This window comes from Nematolebias whitei, chromosome 16 (genome assembly GCF_014905685.2).
Source record: "Nematolebias whitei isolate Nwh7 chromosome 16, NemWhi1, whole genome shotgun sequence".
In the NCBI taxonomy this organism is placed as follows: Eukaryota; Metazoa; Chordata; class Actinopteri; order Cyprinodontiformes; family Rivulidae; genus Nematolebias; species Nematolebias whitei.
Window position 1 is genome coordinate 44,122,479 of NC_056513.1, and position 20,518 is coordinate 44,142,996.

The following is a 20,518-nucleotide window of genomic DNA, read 5'->3' on the forward strand; positions in this document are numbered from 1 at the left end:
ATATAATTGGATTTATGATAACAGATTTCCTGATTTTGGAATTGTCTGGTTCCTGGTTTATCAACATACAAAGAAGACGGCCGCAGCTAATCTGTCCTGATCAAGCTGCTGCCTATGTGAAGGTTTGCTCCATGTCTCGTGCACCTAGACTCAATTGCTTAGCAGACTGGATCACAAATTGGATGTGATTTGTGAGAATCACAGGCCATATGCGGCCCATAGAACTCACTGGCAGGATGGATCAAATCTCGGGGAATATTCTCAGGCACGGATCAGTGGTGCGTCCACTTAATTTGGACCTTTCGGAATCTACGTGAGACCAGCAAAGACTCAAGGCAGATAAAAATTAAAGTTCTGCCTGACTTCAAAACAAACGTTATTTATCTGAATTTGGCTCCCTTGGCTGGCTTTGCAGGCCACCTTATCTCAATTCACCTGGAGGCCATGTATTCTGATGCTCTGCCCCCCCTCCCTCCCATCGAGGAATTCCACTGATCAATTTGAGGGAACCAGCTGAATAAACATTGTGCCATCATTTTAGGACTCTTGGATTCTCATTGGCATTGTCCATGTCCATTTCCTGACATTCCTCGAGAATGTTTACGAATCTTACCGGAGGGAACTGGCTGATTATTCCATCCTTATCAGAACTCCTACAGTGCCCCCGAGAGCATCCTTAGTCATCCTCACCACCCTTGTCATCCCCCCCACCCCCCTGCAGAATGCCTACGTCACCATGTACTTGTATGTATGGGGTGTTTTTTTTCATTATCAGGGTCTTTCTTCTCAGCCAAGAAGAACGAGTTTGATAGGATTTTTTTTGCCTCCAATTCCTATGTGTCCAGTTTCACTACTTATTTTGTCTGTCTAAACAGGTTTCACTTGTAAATGAGTGTTCAAGGCTCAATGTGATGTATCTGTCTAAATAAAGGTTGAATTGAAAATAAAAAAAATTAGACTTGGCAGGAAAGTCTGCCACACCGCACACCGCACTCCGCACTCCGCACTCCAGCCACCGAGACCCAGTCTGACCTCGTTTCTAGTGTGACAGTGCACTGTCGGGAGCAGCCTGCGACCCGCTGAAGATGAGAACACCTGTTCCTCTGGAGCCAAGCCTCCGGGCTATTTTCAGGGTCAGAGCGGCTCGGCACGTCAAACGATGGCCATCCCCCCATTCTCCAATGACCAGATTATAGCCAGACTCACTGACAGAATATCAGTGCACATCTCAGACAGCTACAGCGACCCACACCATGCCTATGATAGTGTTAGCATTCCAAAGAAACAAGAGCTGAACCTCCTGCCAGTAGAGCAGGATGAACTCTGTAATGCTGTGGACACCATTTTGGATTTATGTGCGACTCAGGACAGTTTAACTGCTCACGCCATGATTTGGGCGATGTTCCACAGCCGCAGCTCAGGCTCCTTCCCCACCAGAGAGGTGACATTCCACGTCCCAATAGTCAGCTTCTGTAGCTAAGAATCAGACCGCCAAGGTCCCCACCCTCGCCCACCACCCATCCCACATTGCACCTGACCCCTTTGGCCCCTCCCACAGGTGGTGAGCCCATGGGAAGGAAGATCTACATCTCTTCTTTGGGCTGTACCTGGCCGGGCTCCATGAGTAAAAGCCCAGACACCAGGCGCTCACCAGCATGCCCCACCTCCAGACCCAGCTCTAGAGTAGGGCCCTGGTGACCCACGTCCAGGCGAGGGAACATTGCTTCCATTTATTATAATCTTCATAATGGGTCTTTGGGCTGCACTTTGTCTGGTTCCTCATGTAGGACCCGTCTGCCTTGGGTGACTCTTCTAGGGGCATGAAGCCCCTGACAGCATAGCTCCTAGGATCATTGGGACACTCAAACCCCTCCACCACAGTAAGGTGGCAGCTCAGGAAGGGGTCTGCTGGAACCCCTGTGGGGAAAGTGACCAGCCCTTGCCCCATTATCATAGGGTCAACACGTGGTGATCCACACGGTCAACAACAGCAACAGCCTTTAACTGCCAGGAGTAGTGTGATTAGCCCTCCGCTGAACGCAGCCAGAGGGCTTCTATATCGGGCGCGCAGACACATCTGCTCCATCAAAGCAGTTTACATCCCGGGCATTCTGACCCAACTCATTGTTATCTGGGAAGGAGTTAAATCCAGCCACTAAAGTCTCTCTTGTGCACGAGCCCTCGTGATTCAATACAATGAACTTATATAAATAGAGGTTGACTGAACGAAGTACAGCTTCACAGTTCAGTGACAGTTCTGTCAGTCTCGAACTTGCTCAACATGACATCAGCAGCGCATCTGTGACTTGCTGCATGGATGATCTGCAGAAATGGTTCAGCGAGCTGGAGATCCTCACAATGTTGAAGGTGGTCTGACACTTTGCTCCACTGGTTCCCAATTCTATGACGCATGTTATCGGGGCGCCTGTGGAAACTGCTGTGGAGGGAGGATGCTCTCCTCCAGGCAGGAGGAGCGATCAGGAGCTACCCAGAAATAGGCCAGCACCTTTGGGTCTGGCCGCTGAACGGATCTGTTTGGAGGATGGTTCTCTCCCAAGATGTAGTGCGCACGATCCAGGATTCACGTGCTGCTCCACCACAGCGCTGTACAGATCAAAGTGGACAGCTTTTCAGCGCTGGTGTACAGAGAAAGGTGTAGAGGCCACCTCATGTCCAATAGGTGGCGTGCTGTCCTTTCTGCAGCAGCTGATGGACAGAAATCTGGCATTCAGCATGATTAAAACTTACGCTGCAGCCATCTCTTCCTGTCACGAAGGTTTCAGGGACAGAACAGCTTTTAATCACTCGCTGATGAAGCGTTTTTTTAAAAGGTGTACAGAGACACAGGCCTGTATCATGCCAACTTGCTCTACAGTGGGATTTAACGCTGGTTCTGCGAGCCATGATCAAAGCTCCATTTGAGCCACTGAATCAGGTTCCGATTAAATTTTTGTCTCTTAAAACAGCCCTGCTGTTGGCTTTAACATCCGCTAAGAGGGTGAGCGATTTATCTGCCCTCTCTGTTGCTCCATCATGCCTCAGAATTCAGGCTGACGGCAGCTCAGCTGATCTGAGGCCTAACCCAGCGTTTATGCCTAAAAACATCACAAGTCTTTTAGATCAAGAGTGATAACGTTGGAGGGATTTTTCCCTCCTCCCCACAAATCAGAAGAAGAAGCATCTTTCCATCTTCTCTGTCCTTCTCTTCTCTGCAGATCACCCGTTATCCACCCAGCGCCTGTCACACTGGCTGTGTGAGGCCATTTCACAAGCCTACAGAGCATCAGATTTAGATGACTGTTGTTCTTGTTCTATTGTCACTAATCAGTTCATGACTATTGTTATCAATCATTTCATTTGATTAATAATCAGTTCACTTATTATTAATCTGTTCATATTGAAGAACCGTGGATCTGCTTGGTTCATGGCCTTTTTCAGCCGCTTCGGTTTTCCCGTTGAAAACTTCTCTGGGGCGTTCATGCACTCAGAACGCACAACTACGCAGCACGCGTCTGTACATGGTACGTGTAATTATGCAACGCGCAATTACGCACGTGGAGAGCTGAGTGACAAGACATTTTTTGGGCAAGCATGCGCTTCATATGGTGTTCGAATGGACCCAGTGAGGCGAGGACCACATCATGCTTTGCCTTTTAACCCACTAGCGAGGGCCTTAAAGGGATGAAGCCTATACGAAATAGAACATTGGTTACATACTGTAACCCCAGATTCTATGAGTATAGGTGTAGCCCTTTAAGCGCTGGGCCTCACTGGCTCTTAAATGGCTGAAGAAAAAAGCTATTTGGGAGCCGATTACCCGCTCTTAAGGTAATTTATACGGACCGGGTGGGGCCCACACAACAGGTGGGCATGGACTAAACTTTGCAGTGCGATGCTTTGCATGACGGGATAAAACCCACTAGCGAGGGCCTTAAAAGGCTATGCCTATACTCATAGAATCTGGGGTTACAGTACGTAACCAACGGTATGTCACGTGCACAGACACATTATGGATTTCGGGCGCTTGTTCAGGTTTCTCATAAACCATTCACAGTCAAGTCAGATTCAAGTCAAGTCAGATTTATTTTATATAGCCCATTTAAAACAGAAACTGTTACCACAGTGCTTGGGACACCCTTGGCTGCCCAGGATCTTTCACAATGGTTGTGGGGCTGTGTAGATATTTCTCCTGGATCCTAGTCTCCAGACAGGCTCAGGGCTACTTAACTAGAAGAATTTCAGCCTTCCACGATCCAGCACAAAGGAGTATCAGTACAGGACATTTATTCTGTGACCAATTAGTCCTCACCATCCGTTTTATTACGTGCGAAGTTCTGTCTGAATGACAACACAGTCATTTTCATTGAAGCTCTCCAACCTGCTCGTTCTCACAACAGCAAGGTTTCTGACACTACAACCTTCAGGCTGATTCAATTCAATTCAATTCAAAAATACTTTATTAATCCCAAAGGGAAATTAGGTGTTGTCATAGCTCATCATCTTGGTTTCATTTAAGAGTTGATACAGATGCTGATAGTTGTGGGAAAGAAGGATCTCCTGCAGCAAATCCGAAGAATCTGGCCACAGATACTGATCTGTCCACCCAGATCCAGCTTGCTCTCAGATCCGGCAGGCCTCTTGGTCCTTCTGGGCAGCAGGACTGCCCAAAAGCTTCTTGTCGCCATGGACAGACAGCTGAAGGTACTGGGGGATGATCCCGGTCCTCACATTGTTGCGAGATGAGTTCCCCACCAGCTCCAGGATCTCGGCGGTCAGGTACTTGAGCACCGCCGCCAGATTGATGGGAATTCGTCCACGGCGCCTCCTTTTCAACTTATTTGGGATTTGGGGCTGTAGTTGAGGTATTTGAGCTTTTGAGATGTTAATCAGCTGGTTGTTTAAAAAAAAAACCAACACCTTGTTGCCATGGTTACGCATCATAACAAATGCCCAAAAGTAAAAAGGTTTCAGTAAAAATCCTTCCAGCTGCACAGTGTCTGATACCAGAGGAAATAATCATCCGAAAAAAGTAATTTACATCCAGAAAAAGAGGAATTAAAGTTTTCAAAAGCAATAACTCAGAATGAATGTAGCAGTGCTACTCCAACATGCAGCCACCCCGAGAGACGCAATTCTAGAACATATTCTATTGTTCAACATTTTTCAGTCAGGTCATCTGGACAGTTTTTTTTGTGCTTAAACGTTTCGCCTTCAGTCCGGAAGGCTTCATCAGTCAAGGAAACGCACAACAAAAATTATTCTTCTCCCAAGAGCTTACTCCAAAGTGGAACAAACCAGATCTGCTTGTGATGAGATGGTCTCTTTGGTTCCTTGACTGAAGAAGCCTTCCGGACCGAAGGCGAAACGTTTCAGCACAAAAAAAGAAACTGTCCAGATGACCTGACTGAAAAAATGTTGGATTGTACACCTGGATTATTGAGCAGGTGGCGCAACTGGTAGAGCTGCTGCCTCTCAGCGAGCAAGTCCTTGGTTCAAACCCTGGTCCAGGGGCCTTTCTGGGTGGAGTTTGCATGTTCTCTCGTGCATGCGTGGGTTTTCTCCGGGTACTCCGGTTTCCTCCCACAGTCCAAAAAAAAATGCATGTTAGGCTGATTGGTAACTCTAAATTGTCCCTAGGTGTGAGTGAGAGAGTGAATGATTGTTTGTCTCGTTTGTCTCTATGTGGCCCTGTGATGGACTTGCGACCTGTCCAGGGTGTACCCCGCCCCTCGCACAGTGATTGCTGGACATGGGCACCAGCGACCCCCGTGACCCAAAGTGGAATAAGCGGGTAAAGATAATGGATGGATGGATGGATTATTGAGCATGGACTTTGTTGTTTTCAACCAGTTTGACAAGAATGTCAACAAGGAAGAGGGCCGGCAATGGAAGAGGGGCGTACCAAAGAGACCATCTTATCACAAGCAGAACTGGTTTGTTCCACTTTGGAGTAAGCTGTTGGGGGAAGAATCACTTTTGTTGTGTGATGTCTGCTTCCATTCCCAACCTGCCACAGCTGACCTGTCGTCAACTTTAGATCCTATAGTTGTAAAAGGTTTTGTGAAGAGCTTGTAGAGGTGAGCTGCCACCTTATTTTGACTTTTCTCCTGTATTCCATTAGCATAGTGAGGTAAGAGACATGTGGTTTGGTGAATTTTATTTTTCTTCAGGTAAGAGAAAATACAGTGGTTTGTTTTGTTTGTTGTTTGGGCCTGAAGTTGGTAAGACTCCACAAAGTCTTGTCTATTATTGCGCTGGGGTGTAACATCACACAAACATTCCATCCATCTGTTCCTGACCTGGCCCTTCGCTCCAATTTTAGAACTCAGTGTGGCCCGCATGTCCGAAAGTGTGCCCACCCCCGGACTAGTTCAAAATTCACAGAAAATAACACCACTTTTTAGAACGGCGTTCACTACTGTATGTTTGATTTGGCTTCAGGAATGTTCTACCATGTAAGAGACGGTCAAAATAAAGCAAAACATTACATTCAAACATATAACCATTTTGTTGTTTTGATATAAAATATTTATTGATTTACATATACGCCCACAGATCCCAAGATACAGTTGTGTTTATTTATGTATGTATGATTTACAGAATTTGCATGGAAGTTTTCAGTCACCCAAACTTCTCAAAAATGTTGTCAAAAAAGGTTTCAGAACTCAAGATGAACCAGGGTTACTAACACGATAAAGTAAAGCAAAACGGAAGCTAAAATGAGTCAAATAAAAGCTAAAAGTACAAATTACCAAGGCCATCGTGAATAGATAAAAATAGCAAAGCCGTAGCTAAATGCAGCAAAACTGTAACTATAAGCTGAACAGAACATAAAGTACAGAGCAAGTATGCTCCAGAAGATTTTAGATAACGTTTTAAAGAAAATGAAGAGATGTCATTCTATTTAATTTGTCTGTGTAAAACTTAAGTTCAATAATTCAAAATGTATAAAAGTTTCACATGCTAAAAAGTCATAGCACACTGTTCCTGATGGAGCTGAACATACTGCTACAAGATTACTTGGAAAAAGCACCATAAGTACTTTGATTACAAAAAACATGTTAGAAACTATAAAGTTAAATTACGCTGATGCAGCATTCCCGTGGTTACAGGTTTGACACATGTAAACTGTATTTTTGTACCAGTTTACGCACTTACCAGGACTAAGGCCAAGGTCACGGACAAGACCAGGGTTGCAGGTACAAAACCTGTGGCTAAACTTGGTAATGAGGGTTTCCAGATACTCTCCTCTTTCCTCCGGTGCATGAATGTGTCTGAAAAAGTCCCGCAGTGCATTGGGGAGGAACTGGTTAGTGAAGTTATGAAGGGTCACTAACTCATCCAAGACATCACGCCTGCACAGAAAAATTTAAAAGAAAAACAGCATACTCAAATCCAGGTACATTTTGTTTCAAATTGTGCCAAACTATTAAAAAAAATAAACAGTTTTATTTGTTAGATTATCATAGTTTTATCATTATATAGAGCCTAAAATATCTCCAGAGTTTACATTTTATAAAGACTGGAGGTACCATTTTACATCAGCAGGTGGCAAAGTTAAAAAAGAATAGTGTCAGGAAGAAATCCATGCCAAAGCTTCACTACAAGCTCGGTACCCCCTATGTGGGGGTGGGATCAATCCAATCCATCCATCCAATCCACCCACCCATCCATCATCTTTTACCCGCTTCTTCCTTTTTGGGTCACGGGGGTCACTGGTGCCCATATCCAGCAGTCACTGTGCGAGAGGCGGGGGACACCATGGGCAGGCCGCAAGTTCATCACAGGGATACATAGAGACAAACAACCATTCATTCTTCCACTCACACATAGGGACAATTTAGAGTTACCAATCAGCCTAACATGCATGTTTTTGGTCTGTGGGAGGAAACCGGAGTACACCGTTTAACTTCATCCAGAAAGGTCCCCAGCCAGCATTTGAACAAACAACCTTCTCACTAAGAGGCAACAACTCTACCAACTGAGCCACGGTGTCGCCCGATTTCTAAATAAATTGCTAAATTAATTTGCATTTGAAAATAATATGTTGGACCACTGAGTAACAGTCTAGTCCTGTTTGTCTTTAGCCCAGGTAAGAGGCTTCTGACATTCTGGATCAGGAGAGGCTCAACACAAGGAATGGGACAGGTGTAGTCCAGGTCCTTGATCCACCTGTGTGGTGGCTCTTAAAGCACTAACTCAAAAGACAAAAATTACAAATTTCATTGCATAATTTATTAAAAAGGATTTGCATCCATATTCATCCATCCATCTATTATCTTTTACCCACTTCTTCCTTTTTGTATCACAGGGGTCTGGTGCCCATATCCAGCATCCATGGTCCAAAGCCAATTTATGCATCCACATTCAGTGGTCAAAAAAACAGAGCTACATTTCGGTTTCTCCCTTTGAAACTATGATAGAACCATTCTATGTTAAAGATGTGCCAACGCAACCATTCAAACACTCTACAACAAGACCGAAACATCATGAAAACGTAGGTGGGTCAGAAAACGGTTATGTATAGTAACCCCAGATTCTATGAGTATAGGCGCAGCCCTTTAAAGGCTCCCACATACTTGGGCGGAACTCAAGTCTGCGCGAAAACTGCTCGCACAGTCCGCAGATGGTTGAGACTTCATACTCGAGCGTACACCCTGTCCGGCTGCAGCCAGCTCCGCAGGCAAGGGGCGTTTACCTTCAGGACAAATTGACTTCACCGACTGGTCATTTGCTGACACGCCTACTGGATTAAATGACAGGTCACCAAAAAAAAAAAGACTGCTGGCAGCAAGCGGCAGCGGTGTTCTGTGTTTATATGTTGTTAATAAAAAGTTCTAAAAAAAAGGGGGGGCGCTGGCCCTACAGCCCACACAAAAGACAGTCCCACTGGGAAATCTCCAGACCCTCCAGCAGTCACGCGGGTCTGATTTTAATTTGCTCGTGACAAATTCCTTAATTTCTCACAATTTCATTCATGGCGTCAATAGACGAGGAGGAAGAGATTGCTTGTGTCTTGGACAAAAAAAAAAAGAAAAGGCCATTAAACCAGACCACAGATGAAGAAGGGGAATTTAATACATTGGTGTTGCATACAAAACAGTTCGTCGCCGGGCAGTTTACTGTGCGACACGGAGTACGCGTACACGGTCATAAAAATTGATGTTTGCATGGACATGCCTTGCGGGTTTCTTCTTCAAGTCTAATCCGGTACGCGCGAACCTCTGTGGACTGAGGTCCGCCCGAGTATGTGGGAGCCTTAAGACTATCACTATTAGGTTTTCCCCTCGCGTGCAGCACAGAATTGAAAACTTTAATCCACACCCACTTGCTGTGTAGGCCTCGACCCCCTGTCTATATAAGCTGCTCTGAGACGAGGGTTCGACTTCCAAATTGCATTTTCTTCAACCTTTTAGGAGTCAGTGAGGCCCAGACCTTAAAGGGCTGTGCCTATACTCATAGAATCTGGGGTTACAATATGTAACTAACGTTCTATTTCGTATAGGCTTTGCACTTTAAGGCTATCATTAGTAGATACAAGGTGAAGCAGGATGTAGTCTATGCCTCACGAGTTCCATTCAGAACCACAATCACACAAACATCTGCTCATATTCTTGAAAACAATTTGTATCGACTCTTCGGTTCACAAGTAATTATGCACCTTTGAATCCGTGTGCCTGGGATGCGCTGAGCAGTAGGGAGGGTGACATCTCTGCCTCAGTCTGAAGGCTGGAGTGTCAAGTCCTGCTGATGTGTGGCTGGCAGATTGGAGAGCCCCGGTGGAACATTTACGTTGGAATTCTGACAAAACTCTGAGAACAGAGTGTGTCAGGGAGAAACTGGAAGCGTCACGTAAATAAAAATGGATGAATGAATCTGGTGATGACCATGATACCGCAGTGCAAATGTCCTGCACCGATACTGCCCCATGCAGGGCCGTGGAGGTTGAAATTCCTCTGGTGGAATGAGCCCTGAGCCTGTCTGAAAGTTGAGATCCAGAAAAGGTATAAGCCCGTCACACAGCCTCATACAACCAGTGTGACAGGCACTGGGCAGACAGAGGGAGTACTTAAGTGTGCTCCCTGAAGTGCCCGAACAAGCACTCAGATTTGCGTAGTGTGGTTGTGCACGTGACGTAGTAGGACAGCACCTGCACAGGGCAGAGGTGATGAGAAGTGGCCTCTTCCCAGAGTTATGTGGGAGAGGGAAGGACCCATCCAATGTTATAACTCTGGACCTGTAAGAACTTATGATGTTTTTAGGGGTAAAAGCTGAATTTGGGCGAAACACAGCTGAGCTCCCATTTCCTTGGATCCTGAAGCATGACGGAGCCACAGACAGAGCTAACAAGTCACTCACTCTCTTCGCTGACATCAAAGCCAACAGCAAGGCTGTTTTAAACAACAGGAACTTCAGTGTTACTTGGTCTAGAGACTCAAATGGTGCTTTAACCAGTGCATGCAACCCAAGCGCTAAACCCCACTGAGGCACCAGTGCGCGTGACACTGGTCTATGTCTGCACACGCCTTCCAAGAAGCGTTTCATAAGCAGGTGACTAAAAACCGTCCTGTCACCGAAGCCCTCATGACAGAAGGAAATGGCTGCAGCATATGTTTTAATTGTGCTGAAAGCCAGGTTTCTGACCATCAGCAGCTACAGAAAAGATTAAATGCAGCCCGGGGACAGGAAATGCCCGGGGACAGGAAATGGGGTCCACGCCTTTCTCCACATACCATCACTGAATAGCCTTTCTAAACGCTCCCGTTCAGCGGCCAGGCCCAAAGACGCTGGCCTATTACTGGAAAGTTCCTGATTGTCCCTCCCGTCTGCGAGAGGGCATCCTCCCTCCATGTCAGCTGCCACGGTTGACCTTCTGTCAGCTGTTGTAAACACAGGAACCATGATGCAACCATGCGCTCTGGAGCCATCAAAATTACCTTCAGCTGTTCCTCCCATACAGTAGGCGTGCGATTAGTAGGGACGGGGGAAAATCATAAAGCAGTTTTTTCGGCCACGGTTTGTGTGCAAACACATCCACTCCCAGCAGTGGTTCGTCCCGTGGGTTCAGTGAAAACCATAGTCAGAACTGAGCATTTTCCCATGTGGCCAGCAAATTCACGTCTGCCTTTTCGAATTTGCTCCAAATTTGGTGGATCAGATCCGGGTGGAGGCTCCAGTCCTTGTCTTGAGGGCTCCCTCTGGACATAATGTCCACTCTTCTGTTCAGGACGCCCAGAACATTCAATTCAATTCAAAAATACTTTATTAATCCCAAAGGGAAATTATTTGTTGTTGTAACTCGTTATCCTCATTTCATTAAGAGATGTTATAGATGCTGATGTCTGTAGACAGGAAGGATCTCTTGTAAAGGTCCGTCCCACAGTGGATCCTAAGAAACTGGCTGCAGATGCCGTCCGATACGTCCACCCAGACTCGGCTGGCCTCTCGGTTCCCCTGGGCTGCAGGACCGCCTGAATGCCGGACAGAACTCCTCCCAGAGCGATGGCCACTCCTCCCAGCAGTCTGCCGAGCTCCTTGTTGCTGCGGACAGCCAACTGTAGGTGCTGAAGGACGATCCTGTCCTTCCGCTGTCCTGACCCATGTTTCCTGTTAGTTCCAGGATCTCAGTGGTCAGACACTCTAGCACAGCTGGCAGGTAGATGGGAATGCGTCCACAGAACATCCTTTTCAACTCTTTTGAGATTTGGGGCTGTAGTTGAGATATTATTTGAGCTTTTGAGATGTTAATCAGCTGCTGCTGGTTGTAGAAAACTACCTTGTTGCCATGGTTACGCATCATAACAAATGTCAAAAACTAAAAAAAGGTTCAGTAAAAATCCTTCCAGCTGCACAGCATCCGATACCAGAGGAAACAATCATCCAAAAAAAATTGTGATTTACATCCAGGAAAAGAGGAATTAAAAGTTTCCAAAAGCAAAATCTCAGTATGAAAGTAATAGAGCTGCTCCAACATGCAGCCACCTTGAGCGGCGCAATTCTAGGCGCAATTCTCATACACTGCTTTGATGGAGCGTAACCGTGTGCGTGCCCAGCACAGTATTTCTCTGGCTGCATTTAGAAGTTGAGCTGCCTACCTGGCGATTTATGTAAGCTGCTGCCACCTTGCTGTCCATGTAGCTCATCACATGTTGGTCCTGCAATAACGGAGCAAAGTTTTTGACCACTTTCCCCACCATGAGCAGCTCCAGGAAGGTTATGTGAAGAGACGTGTGTAGGCTGGCCATTTCCACCCCACCGTCTGGGACAGGCATGTCATGTACCCCCCCCCCCCCCCCACACACACACACACACACTCCCCCTATCTGGAAAGGGACATGTTGCTGAAAACAGGAATGTATGACATCATCCTGTTCAGGGGAACTCCCTCTAGCAAGGTCTGGAGGTTTCCCCCAGTGACTCAGGTCTGTCCCAACTGACGGAGGGATGGAAATCATGCGGCGTCTGTGATGCATGGGATCGACATGAAGATGATTGAACCATCTCTGCAAATGTCTCATGTGCAACAGCCCCAGTGGGACCACCACGTGCGTTGCCGCCATCATGCCCAGCAGGCGCATGAAGTACAGTGCGGTTACAGATCTTTGAGCACTGACATGCTGGAGCAATGAGGTCAGGATTTCCCTTATTAGCTGTGAGAGACCGGCTTTCATGGTGGTCGAGTGGAGCTCCACCCCCACATAGATAAGGAGCTGGGAGGGTACAGCCGAGCTTTTTTCCCAGTTTATGGAGAAACCCAGGCACGCCATGTGTGTCGCTAACCCCGTTTGCTCCTCCATCTCTTCTCTGGACCGGGCCAGCAGAAGCAGGCCGTCCAGATAAAAAAAACCAAAAATTCTCATCATCATTAAGCGTAAAGGCTGCTGAGCCATTTCCACGCATTTGGAGAATGTGCGGGGGGGGGGGATGAGTACTCAAACAGCAGACAGTTGGTACTGGACTTGTTGGAAGCAAAAATGTAGAAATTTTCTGTGTTTCTAGATGATAGGGAAGTGGAAGTATGCATCTTTCAGATCGATGGAGGCGAACCAGTCGTTCTCACGGACACACTCCAACACCCGCTTGACTGTGATCATGTGAAATTGTCATTTCATGACATATTTGTTGAAAAAAGACAGATCCAGGATAGATCTCATCCCGCCTATCTTTTTCGGTACCAGGAAGTACTGAGAGTAAAACCTCGCATTCTCCTCCCCGTGGGGAACCCTGGAAATTATGTCTTTTATCAAGAGTTAATTCTGACTGGAAAGCCACGCCCTGTTCTGGGGATGGCAAGATGGTCTCCAGGATTCTGTTGAATCTCTGGGCTTTTGTTACAAACTGCAACGTGTAGCCCCCACTGATCAAGCGCTCCATCTATCTGCTCATGGGACATAAGCACCCCCATTCGGCACCGTGTTCTGAGAGCGGCCGTGCATGCACACTTAGTGCCGTGTCCCAAGCAGGAGCCCCTGCCGCTGTTATCCCCAGAGGTGCATCCAGAGTGACCCATGGGGGGCTCAGATCTCGAAATGGCTCAGGATCTACTTCAGTACAGCGGTTTACGCGCAGCCCCACATCCGAGCACATTTGTGGGGTTCAGACCTGTTGAACGAGCGGTACAGTGACGCACTGCTTAAGGGAGGGCTCACACTGTTCCTCATCTTTCACTCTCATCCACCGACGGGTGAGAAGCTGGAGATGGGGGTGTTGTCCGCACACGCAGCACTTTGTACTGGCACAGGCTCATATTTGTACTGCTTGGGAACTGTGAAGGCAACACGGTGGCGCAACTGGTAGAACTGCAGCCTCTCAGCGAGCAGGTCCCTGGTTAAAATCCCAGTTCAGGGGCCTTTCTGGGTGGAGTTTGCATATTCTCTCCGTGCATGCGTGAGTTTTCTCTGAGTACTCCAGTTTCCTCCCACAGACCAAAAACTTGCATGTTAGACTGATTGGTAACTCTAAATTGTCCCCAAGTGTGAGTGAGAAAGTGAATGGTTGTTTGTCTCATTTGTCTCTATGTGGCCCTGTGATGGACTTGCGACCTGCCCAGGGTGTACCCCGCCCTCATACAGTGATTGTTGGACATGGGCACCGGCGAACCCTGTTACCCATAAATGGAAGAAGCGGGTAGATAATGGATGAATAGATGGATGGATAGGAACCGTGAAACTATGTCTGCATTTAAACGTCTGTGTAAAGGTCACCATTTCACTCTGTGTGTGTGTGAAGAGGACACAGCAGGATAATTCGATCTGACTGTAGTGAGAATTCTGCTCTTTGAGTGATGTTGGTGTTTTATTTCAAAACTTTCAACATTGTGAACACACACATCCCCGCTAAAACGTAATTTCTTAAAAGTGTCTCCGCTGTGTCTCTTGCAGTGGATTGGACCAGGAACACGCCACCTGGTGGACTCTGGAGCTCCACTGCAAGCCGTGTTGCTGTGACTAGATTCTGGGAGTGGCCGCTGCACTTCGAGCTTGAGAGGATGCAGCTGCAGCTGTTGAGCGTCTTTGATGCTACCGTTGGTCCCGCCAAAGACCGGGGGAGTGAGTGAAAGTAGGGTTCCAGAAGAGGCCACGCCACATGCTTCCCCACTTGTTCCAGCACGTCTGAAGAAGACTGCATCTGATCCAACACCAACTGGAAATGAGGGATGAACAGTTCGTCTGGATTGATGGGCCCCTCTAGCAGTTCTTTTTTCATCTATTCAGGGATGGGGCCTCAGATCTCTGATGTTTGCCACTTTCTGAATTATGTCAGGCAGAGCATGCACGAGTGCGTCGATCATTGGGAGAGGGGTGGTTGCTGACATAGGGATGCCTGGAGGTGCTCCTGCCATAGGCAGCTCCGACTCCAGCCTTCCCGCCTGGGAGTGGGGAGCAAAGCTGCAAAGTGAGTCCTCTTCGGAGGCAGAAACATCAGAATTCTGCCTTACATCGAGGAAATCGAGGGCCTTGTCCAGCGGGTAGCCCTATGAAAGCTGGAAATGCCCTTCACCTGGAGCGAACACCGCCCGGCGTTGTTTCTTCTCGCACAAGAGGAGCTTGAAGCACGGGCATGAAGCCTGAAGTGTCAGGGCTTGACTTGCATGTTATGCTCCGAGGCAGCCCTCGCAGATGGTATGCAGATCGGAGCTGAGGACAAACCCCGTACCGCAGGCCGGGACACAGGCGAATGACTCTGATGGACATCTTCTGCTCTTTAGATTTTGTAAGTGCTTGCTTGCTGCTTGCTGAAGAAAATAGGAAGCCGAACCACAATCTCAGAGCAGCTTATATAGACCAGGGGTGGGGCACACAAAGCAGGTGGGCGTGGATTAGAGATTTTAGTGTTGAGCTGCGTGCGATGGGAAAACCCACTAGCGATAGCCTTGAAGGGCAAAGCCTATACGAAATAGAACTCTAACATGTCTAATATCACCACATAATCTTTGGTTACTGTACTCAGTGTTTTGAATTGGGTTTTTGCTCATTATTTCTCAAAATCTTGCTGAAATGAAAATTGTCTTAAGCTACAGTGTAGCGCAAAATATATATTTTTCTTTTAGGTCTGAAAGATTGAATAATTAGGGTTCCATTTGAAGTGTAAACTTAATCATTTTATAATAGCAAATGTAATCATATTTTCTGAATCACAATTAAATCAAATCCAACCCCTTCTTCCTGCACATTAAAGAACCAACAATAAAAAGCTGACTAAATAGAGTAGACTTGTGAGTTTCAAAGTGTTGACCTTTCATCCAGGTAAATCCTCAGCATCTTCCAGTTGAGACGTCTGGTGTAAAAAATGAACTTGGCCAACTCTTTGGGATGATCCACAAGAATACCTTTAGACATGAAATAACGGATACCCTACAAACACAGAAATATTTGTGCAATATATTTAGGTTTAGTTTCACAGCCTTGGATTCATACCATTTTGGTGTCTGCCCAGGTTTTAATGTTTTACCTCTTGTGGGTTAGCATTGAATGTCAGGCTGCCTTCATCTAGTTGTAGATAGAGTCTTCGATATGAGAAACCAGCAGGTAGTCTTTTGTTGTAGATAGAGCAGTGTCCCCATGTGGACTTGCACAGCCTGATGGATCAAAATTTGTTGATTACATAACAGCAAATATATGAGAAAACAACCAAACTTAACTGCATTACAATGGTTGAAAATAGTAGGAAAGTGATGTTAACACTCCATACCCCTGCCACAGATACTCATCGTGTCCCAGGTCCTGCCATACACAGCCGGCCAAGCACAAGTCAGTGGCATTCAAGTAAGACAGGATGGTAACACCAAGTTCAGGTGGGAGCATCTCCAGATCTATAAAACCATGCTGCTCTTTACCTAGTGTTCAATTTGAGGAAGATAAAAGAAGAAACAAAAGTCTGTCATGTAATTAATTCTTTTTTTGTAGACTAAGAAGTAAAGAACATTTGGGCTCATTAAATCAAACTGCTGACCCTCCAAATACTGGGTGTACATTTCACAACTTGAGCCACCCGTAACACAGAAAAACTGTAGGTGCATGAATAGCATAAATGATTAAAGAAATAACATTACAAATATTTTAGAAAAGAACCACCCCAGTAAGCACATGAATAGCTCTAAATCATGACTGAGAAAAGTTGATGCTCCTGAGGAATATGTCAACTATCTAATTTAAAAGGAAACTTAATGATACTGACATGCCAAAACATTGCAAGAATGTCAGTGGCTCAATTAGCCACACAAGTGAGTTGAATAATCTGTTTGCCTAGAGTTCTCTGAGTAACTCTGAAGAGGATTACAGGATGTGGTATGGGTGAGCTACTCTGGTTTAAAGTTTGCTTTATGGTTTCAAGCTGCTGGAGCAGAACTGTGGTTCCAACCAGTGTCAATCAGTATACCCCACCTGCCCCCACCCAGCACCTCAAAATGCCAGTGCGAGAGTAATGTCACCTGGGGCCCCCGCCCCGCCACCAAGAGGCACCAAATGTGGACCACCGAGAGAACCTAAACCCAAACAACTACAAAAACCAGATCACAGCACAGAGGGACCAGGAAAAGCAAATGAGATCCAACCACCTCCCCAATACAACCTGACCTATTCACATACACACACGCACACAACCACACTCATATGCACAATCCTATGTATAACGTTAGAGACAACCATTCAGGTTAATCTCAGATCATCATCCCTATATTTGTTAAAGAGCAGCAGTCTCAGCATTTTCTTGAACAAAATGGTAGGACATTGCTTCATTTCTTGGCTGAGTTTATTCCAGACCCTTACACCACTGAAAAAAGTGCACATTCTGTTCATGGTTATATGAACACTCCTGGTTCTGAAGTTAACGTTTCCCCTGTAACCATAACGCCCCTCTCTATCAGTGAAGAGTTTCTGTATATTATCTGGTAGTTGTTTATTTCTAGCTTTATACATCAGCTGAGCTGTATGAAATTCTACCAGATCTGGTAGTTTTAATAAGCAGGAGTTTAAAAATAACTCATTAGTGTGGTCCTGGAAACCTGCCTTATGAACCATTCTGATGGCTCTTTTCTGAAGTGTGCACAACGGTCGGAGTGAGGATTTGTAAGAGTTTCCCCAAACTTCCACACAATAATTCAAATATGGCAAGATAAGTGAGCAATATACAGTATGTAATGCTTTATTCATCCATCCATTATCTACCGCTTGTTCTGAAGTCGGGTCGCGGGGGCAGCAGCTTGAGCAGGGAGGCCCAGACATCTCTTTCCACAGTCACCTCTACTATCTCCTGCAAGGACCCCAAAGTATTCAAAGGCCAACTGAGAGACGTAGTCTCTCCAGCATGTCCTGGGTCTTCCCCGAGACCTCCTCCCAGTCTGACATGCCCAAAGAAACTCCCTAAGGAAGCACCCAGGGGGCATCCTTACTAGATGCCCGAACCACCTCAAGTGGCTCCTCTTTATGTGGAAGAGTAGCAGTTCTACTCTGAGTCTCTCCCGGATAACCAAACTTCTCACCCTATCTCTAAGGGAGAGTCCAGCTACCTTGCGGAAGAAACTCATTTAAACCGCCTGTATCCTCAATCTCATTCTTTCGGTCACTACCCAGAACTCGTGACCATAGGCGAGGGTAGGAATGCAGACTGACCCGTAAACAGAGAGCTTTGCCTTACAGTTCAGCTCCCTCTTCACCACAAAGGACCGCTACAGAGTCCGCAATACTGCAGATGCTGCACCAATCCGTCTGTCAATCTCGCACTCCATTCTTCCTTCACTTGTGAACAAAACCCCAAGATACTTGAACTCCTCGACTTGAGGCAGAACCTCACCCTCGACCTGAAGAGAGCAATCCAACCTTTTCTGGTTGAGAACCATGGTCTCAGATTTGGAGGTGCTGATTCTCATCCCAGCCGCTTCACACTCAGCTGCGAACCGCTCTAGTGAGAGCTGAAGATCACAGCATGATGACGCCAACAGGACCACATCATCTGCAAAGAACAGAGATGGAATCCTGAGGCTACCGAACCAGAATCCCTCTGTCCCATGGCTGCACTGAGAAATTCTGTCCATAAAAGTTATGAACAGAACCAGTGACAATGGGCTGCCCTGGCGGAGTCCAACTCCCACCCTGAAGTGGTCTGACTTACTACCGGCAATGCAACCTAAACTCTCACACCGCTTGTATAGGGACCGAACAGCCTGGAACAATTGACCTCCAATCTCATACTCATGGCGCACCCCCCACAGTGTACCCCGAGGAACATGGTCTAATGACTTCTCTATGTCCACAAAACACATGTAGACTGGATGGGCAAACTCCCATGACCCCTCGAGGACCCTAGTGAGGGTAAAGAGCTGGTCCAGTGTTCCACAGCCAGAACGGAATCCACATTGTTCCTCCTGGATTTGAGGTTCGACCAATGATCATACTCACTTCTCCAGTACCCCTGAATAGACCTTACAAGGGAGGCTAAGGCGAGTGATGCCCTCCGGTCCCTCTTTTTGAAGAGGGGAACCACCACTCCAGTCTTCCAATCCAGTAGTACTGCCCCCAATGCCCACGTGATGTTGCAAAGGCGTGTCAACCAAGACAGCCCCACAACATCCAGAGCCTTAAGGAAATCAGGGCGAATCTCATCCACCCCCGGAGCCCTGCCGCCATGAAACATTATAATGTTTATAATGTTATAACGTTATAAACGTTATAATCACTGTACCATGGCAACCTCAGCCACGGTTATGGACAGACCAATCCCGAAGTCCCCTGACTCTGCTTCCTCCATGGAAGACGTGCTGGTGGGACTGAGAAGATTCAAGAAGTATTCCTTCCATCTCTCGACATGATCACTGGTCGAAGTCGACAGCAGCCCACTTTCACTGAACACAGTGTTAGTAAAGTGCTGCTTCCCCCTCCTCAGCCGCCTGATGGTTTGCCAGAATCTTCTCGGAGCTGACCGAGAGCCGTTATCCAGGGTCTCACCAAACTTCTCCCATATCTGAGCTTTTGCCTCAGCAACAGTCAAGGATGTGGACCGTTTGGTCCTCCGGTACTACTCAGCTGCCTTCGAAGTCCCACAAACCAAAAAGGAATGATATAACTCCTTCTTCAGCTCGACAACCTCCCTAACCCGGGGTATCCACCACTGAGTTTGAGGATGGCCACTGCGAGAAACACCGACAACCTTGCGGCCACAGCTCAAGACAGCCACTTCAACAATTGAGTCGCGGAACATGGCCCACTCTGACTCAATGTTCCCCGCCTCAGCTGGGATGCGGTTAAAGCTCTCCTGGAGGTGTGAGTTGAAGATCTTTCTGACAGGTTTTTCTGCCAAGCATTCCCAGCCATCCCTCACTACATGTTTGGGTCTACCGGGTCTGTCCGGCATCTTCCCCCGCCAGCTGATCCAACTCACTACCAGGTGGTGATCAGTTGACAGCTCAGCTCCTCTCTTCACCCAAGTGTCCAAAACAAATGGCCACAAATCAGATGATACGACTATGAAGTCTATCATCGATCTACGACCTAGGGCATCCTAGTGCCAAGTGCACTTTTGGACACCCTTAGGTTCAAACATGGTGTTCGTGATAGACAAACTATGACTAGCACAGAAGTACAACAACAGAAGAACACTCGGGTTCAGATCAGAGAGGCCGTTCCTCACAATCACGCCACTCCAAGACACACTGTTGTTAACCACGTAGACACTGAAGTCCCCTAGTAGAATAAAAGAGTCCCCAGCAGGTGCACCTTCCAGCACCCCCGCCAAGGACTCCAAGAAGGCCGGATACTCTGAACTGCCGTTCGGTTCATAGTCACAAACAATAGTCAGAGCCTGACCCCCACACAAAGGAGCAGGGAAGCTACCCTCTCATCTACTGGGGAAAACTCCAACACACAGGCACAAAGTCGGGGGTCTGAGAGTAGACCTACACCAGATCGGCATCTCTCACCATGGGTAACATATTATATATATACATACATACATACACACACACACACACACATATGTATATATATATATATATATATATATATATATATACATACACACACAT

At 46.8% G+C, this 20,518-nt stretch overlaps 1 protein-coding gene across 1 annotated transcript in view; it reads right to left on the bottom strand.

Annotated features, from left to right (window-relative positions):
- The window catches only part of fbxo8 (F-box protein 8), a 43,213-nt gene that overhangs the window by 2,441 nt on the left and 20,254 nt on the right, over nucleotides 1-20,518 (bottom strand). The window contains exons 4-7 of the mRNA XM_037690016.1: nucleotides 16,192-16,336; nucleotides 15,952-16,078; nucleotides 15,736-15,854; nucleotides 7,159-7,355 (exon numbers count right to left, since the gene is read on the bottom strand). Coding sequence (XP_037545944.1) covers nucleotides 7,159-7,355; nucleotides 15,736-15,854; nucleotides 15,952-16,078; nucleotides 16,192-16,336 — 588 coding nt within the window. The remainder of the gene's footprint in view (nucleotides 1-7,158; nucleotides 7,356-15,735; nucleotides 15,855-15,951; nucleotides 16,079-16,191; nucleotides 16,337-20,518) is intronic.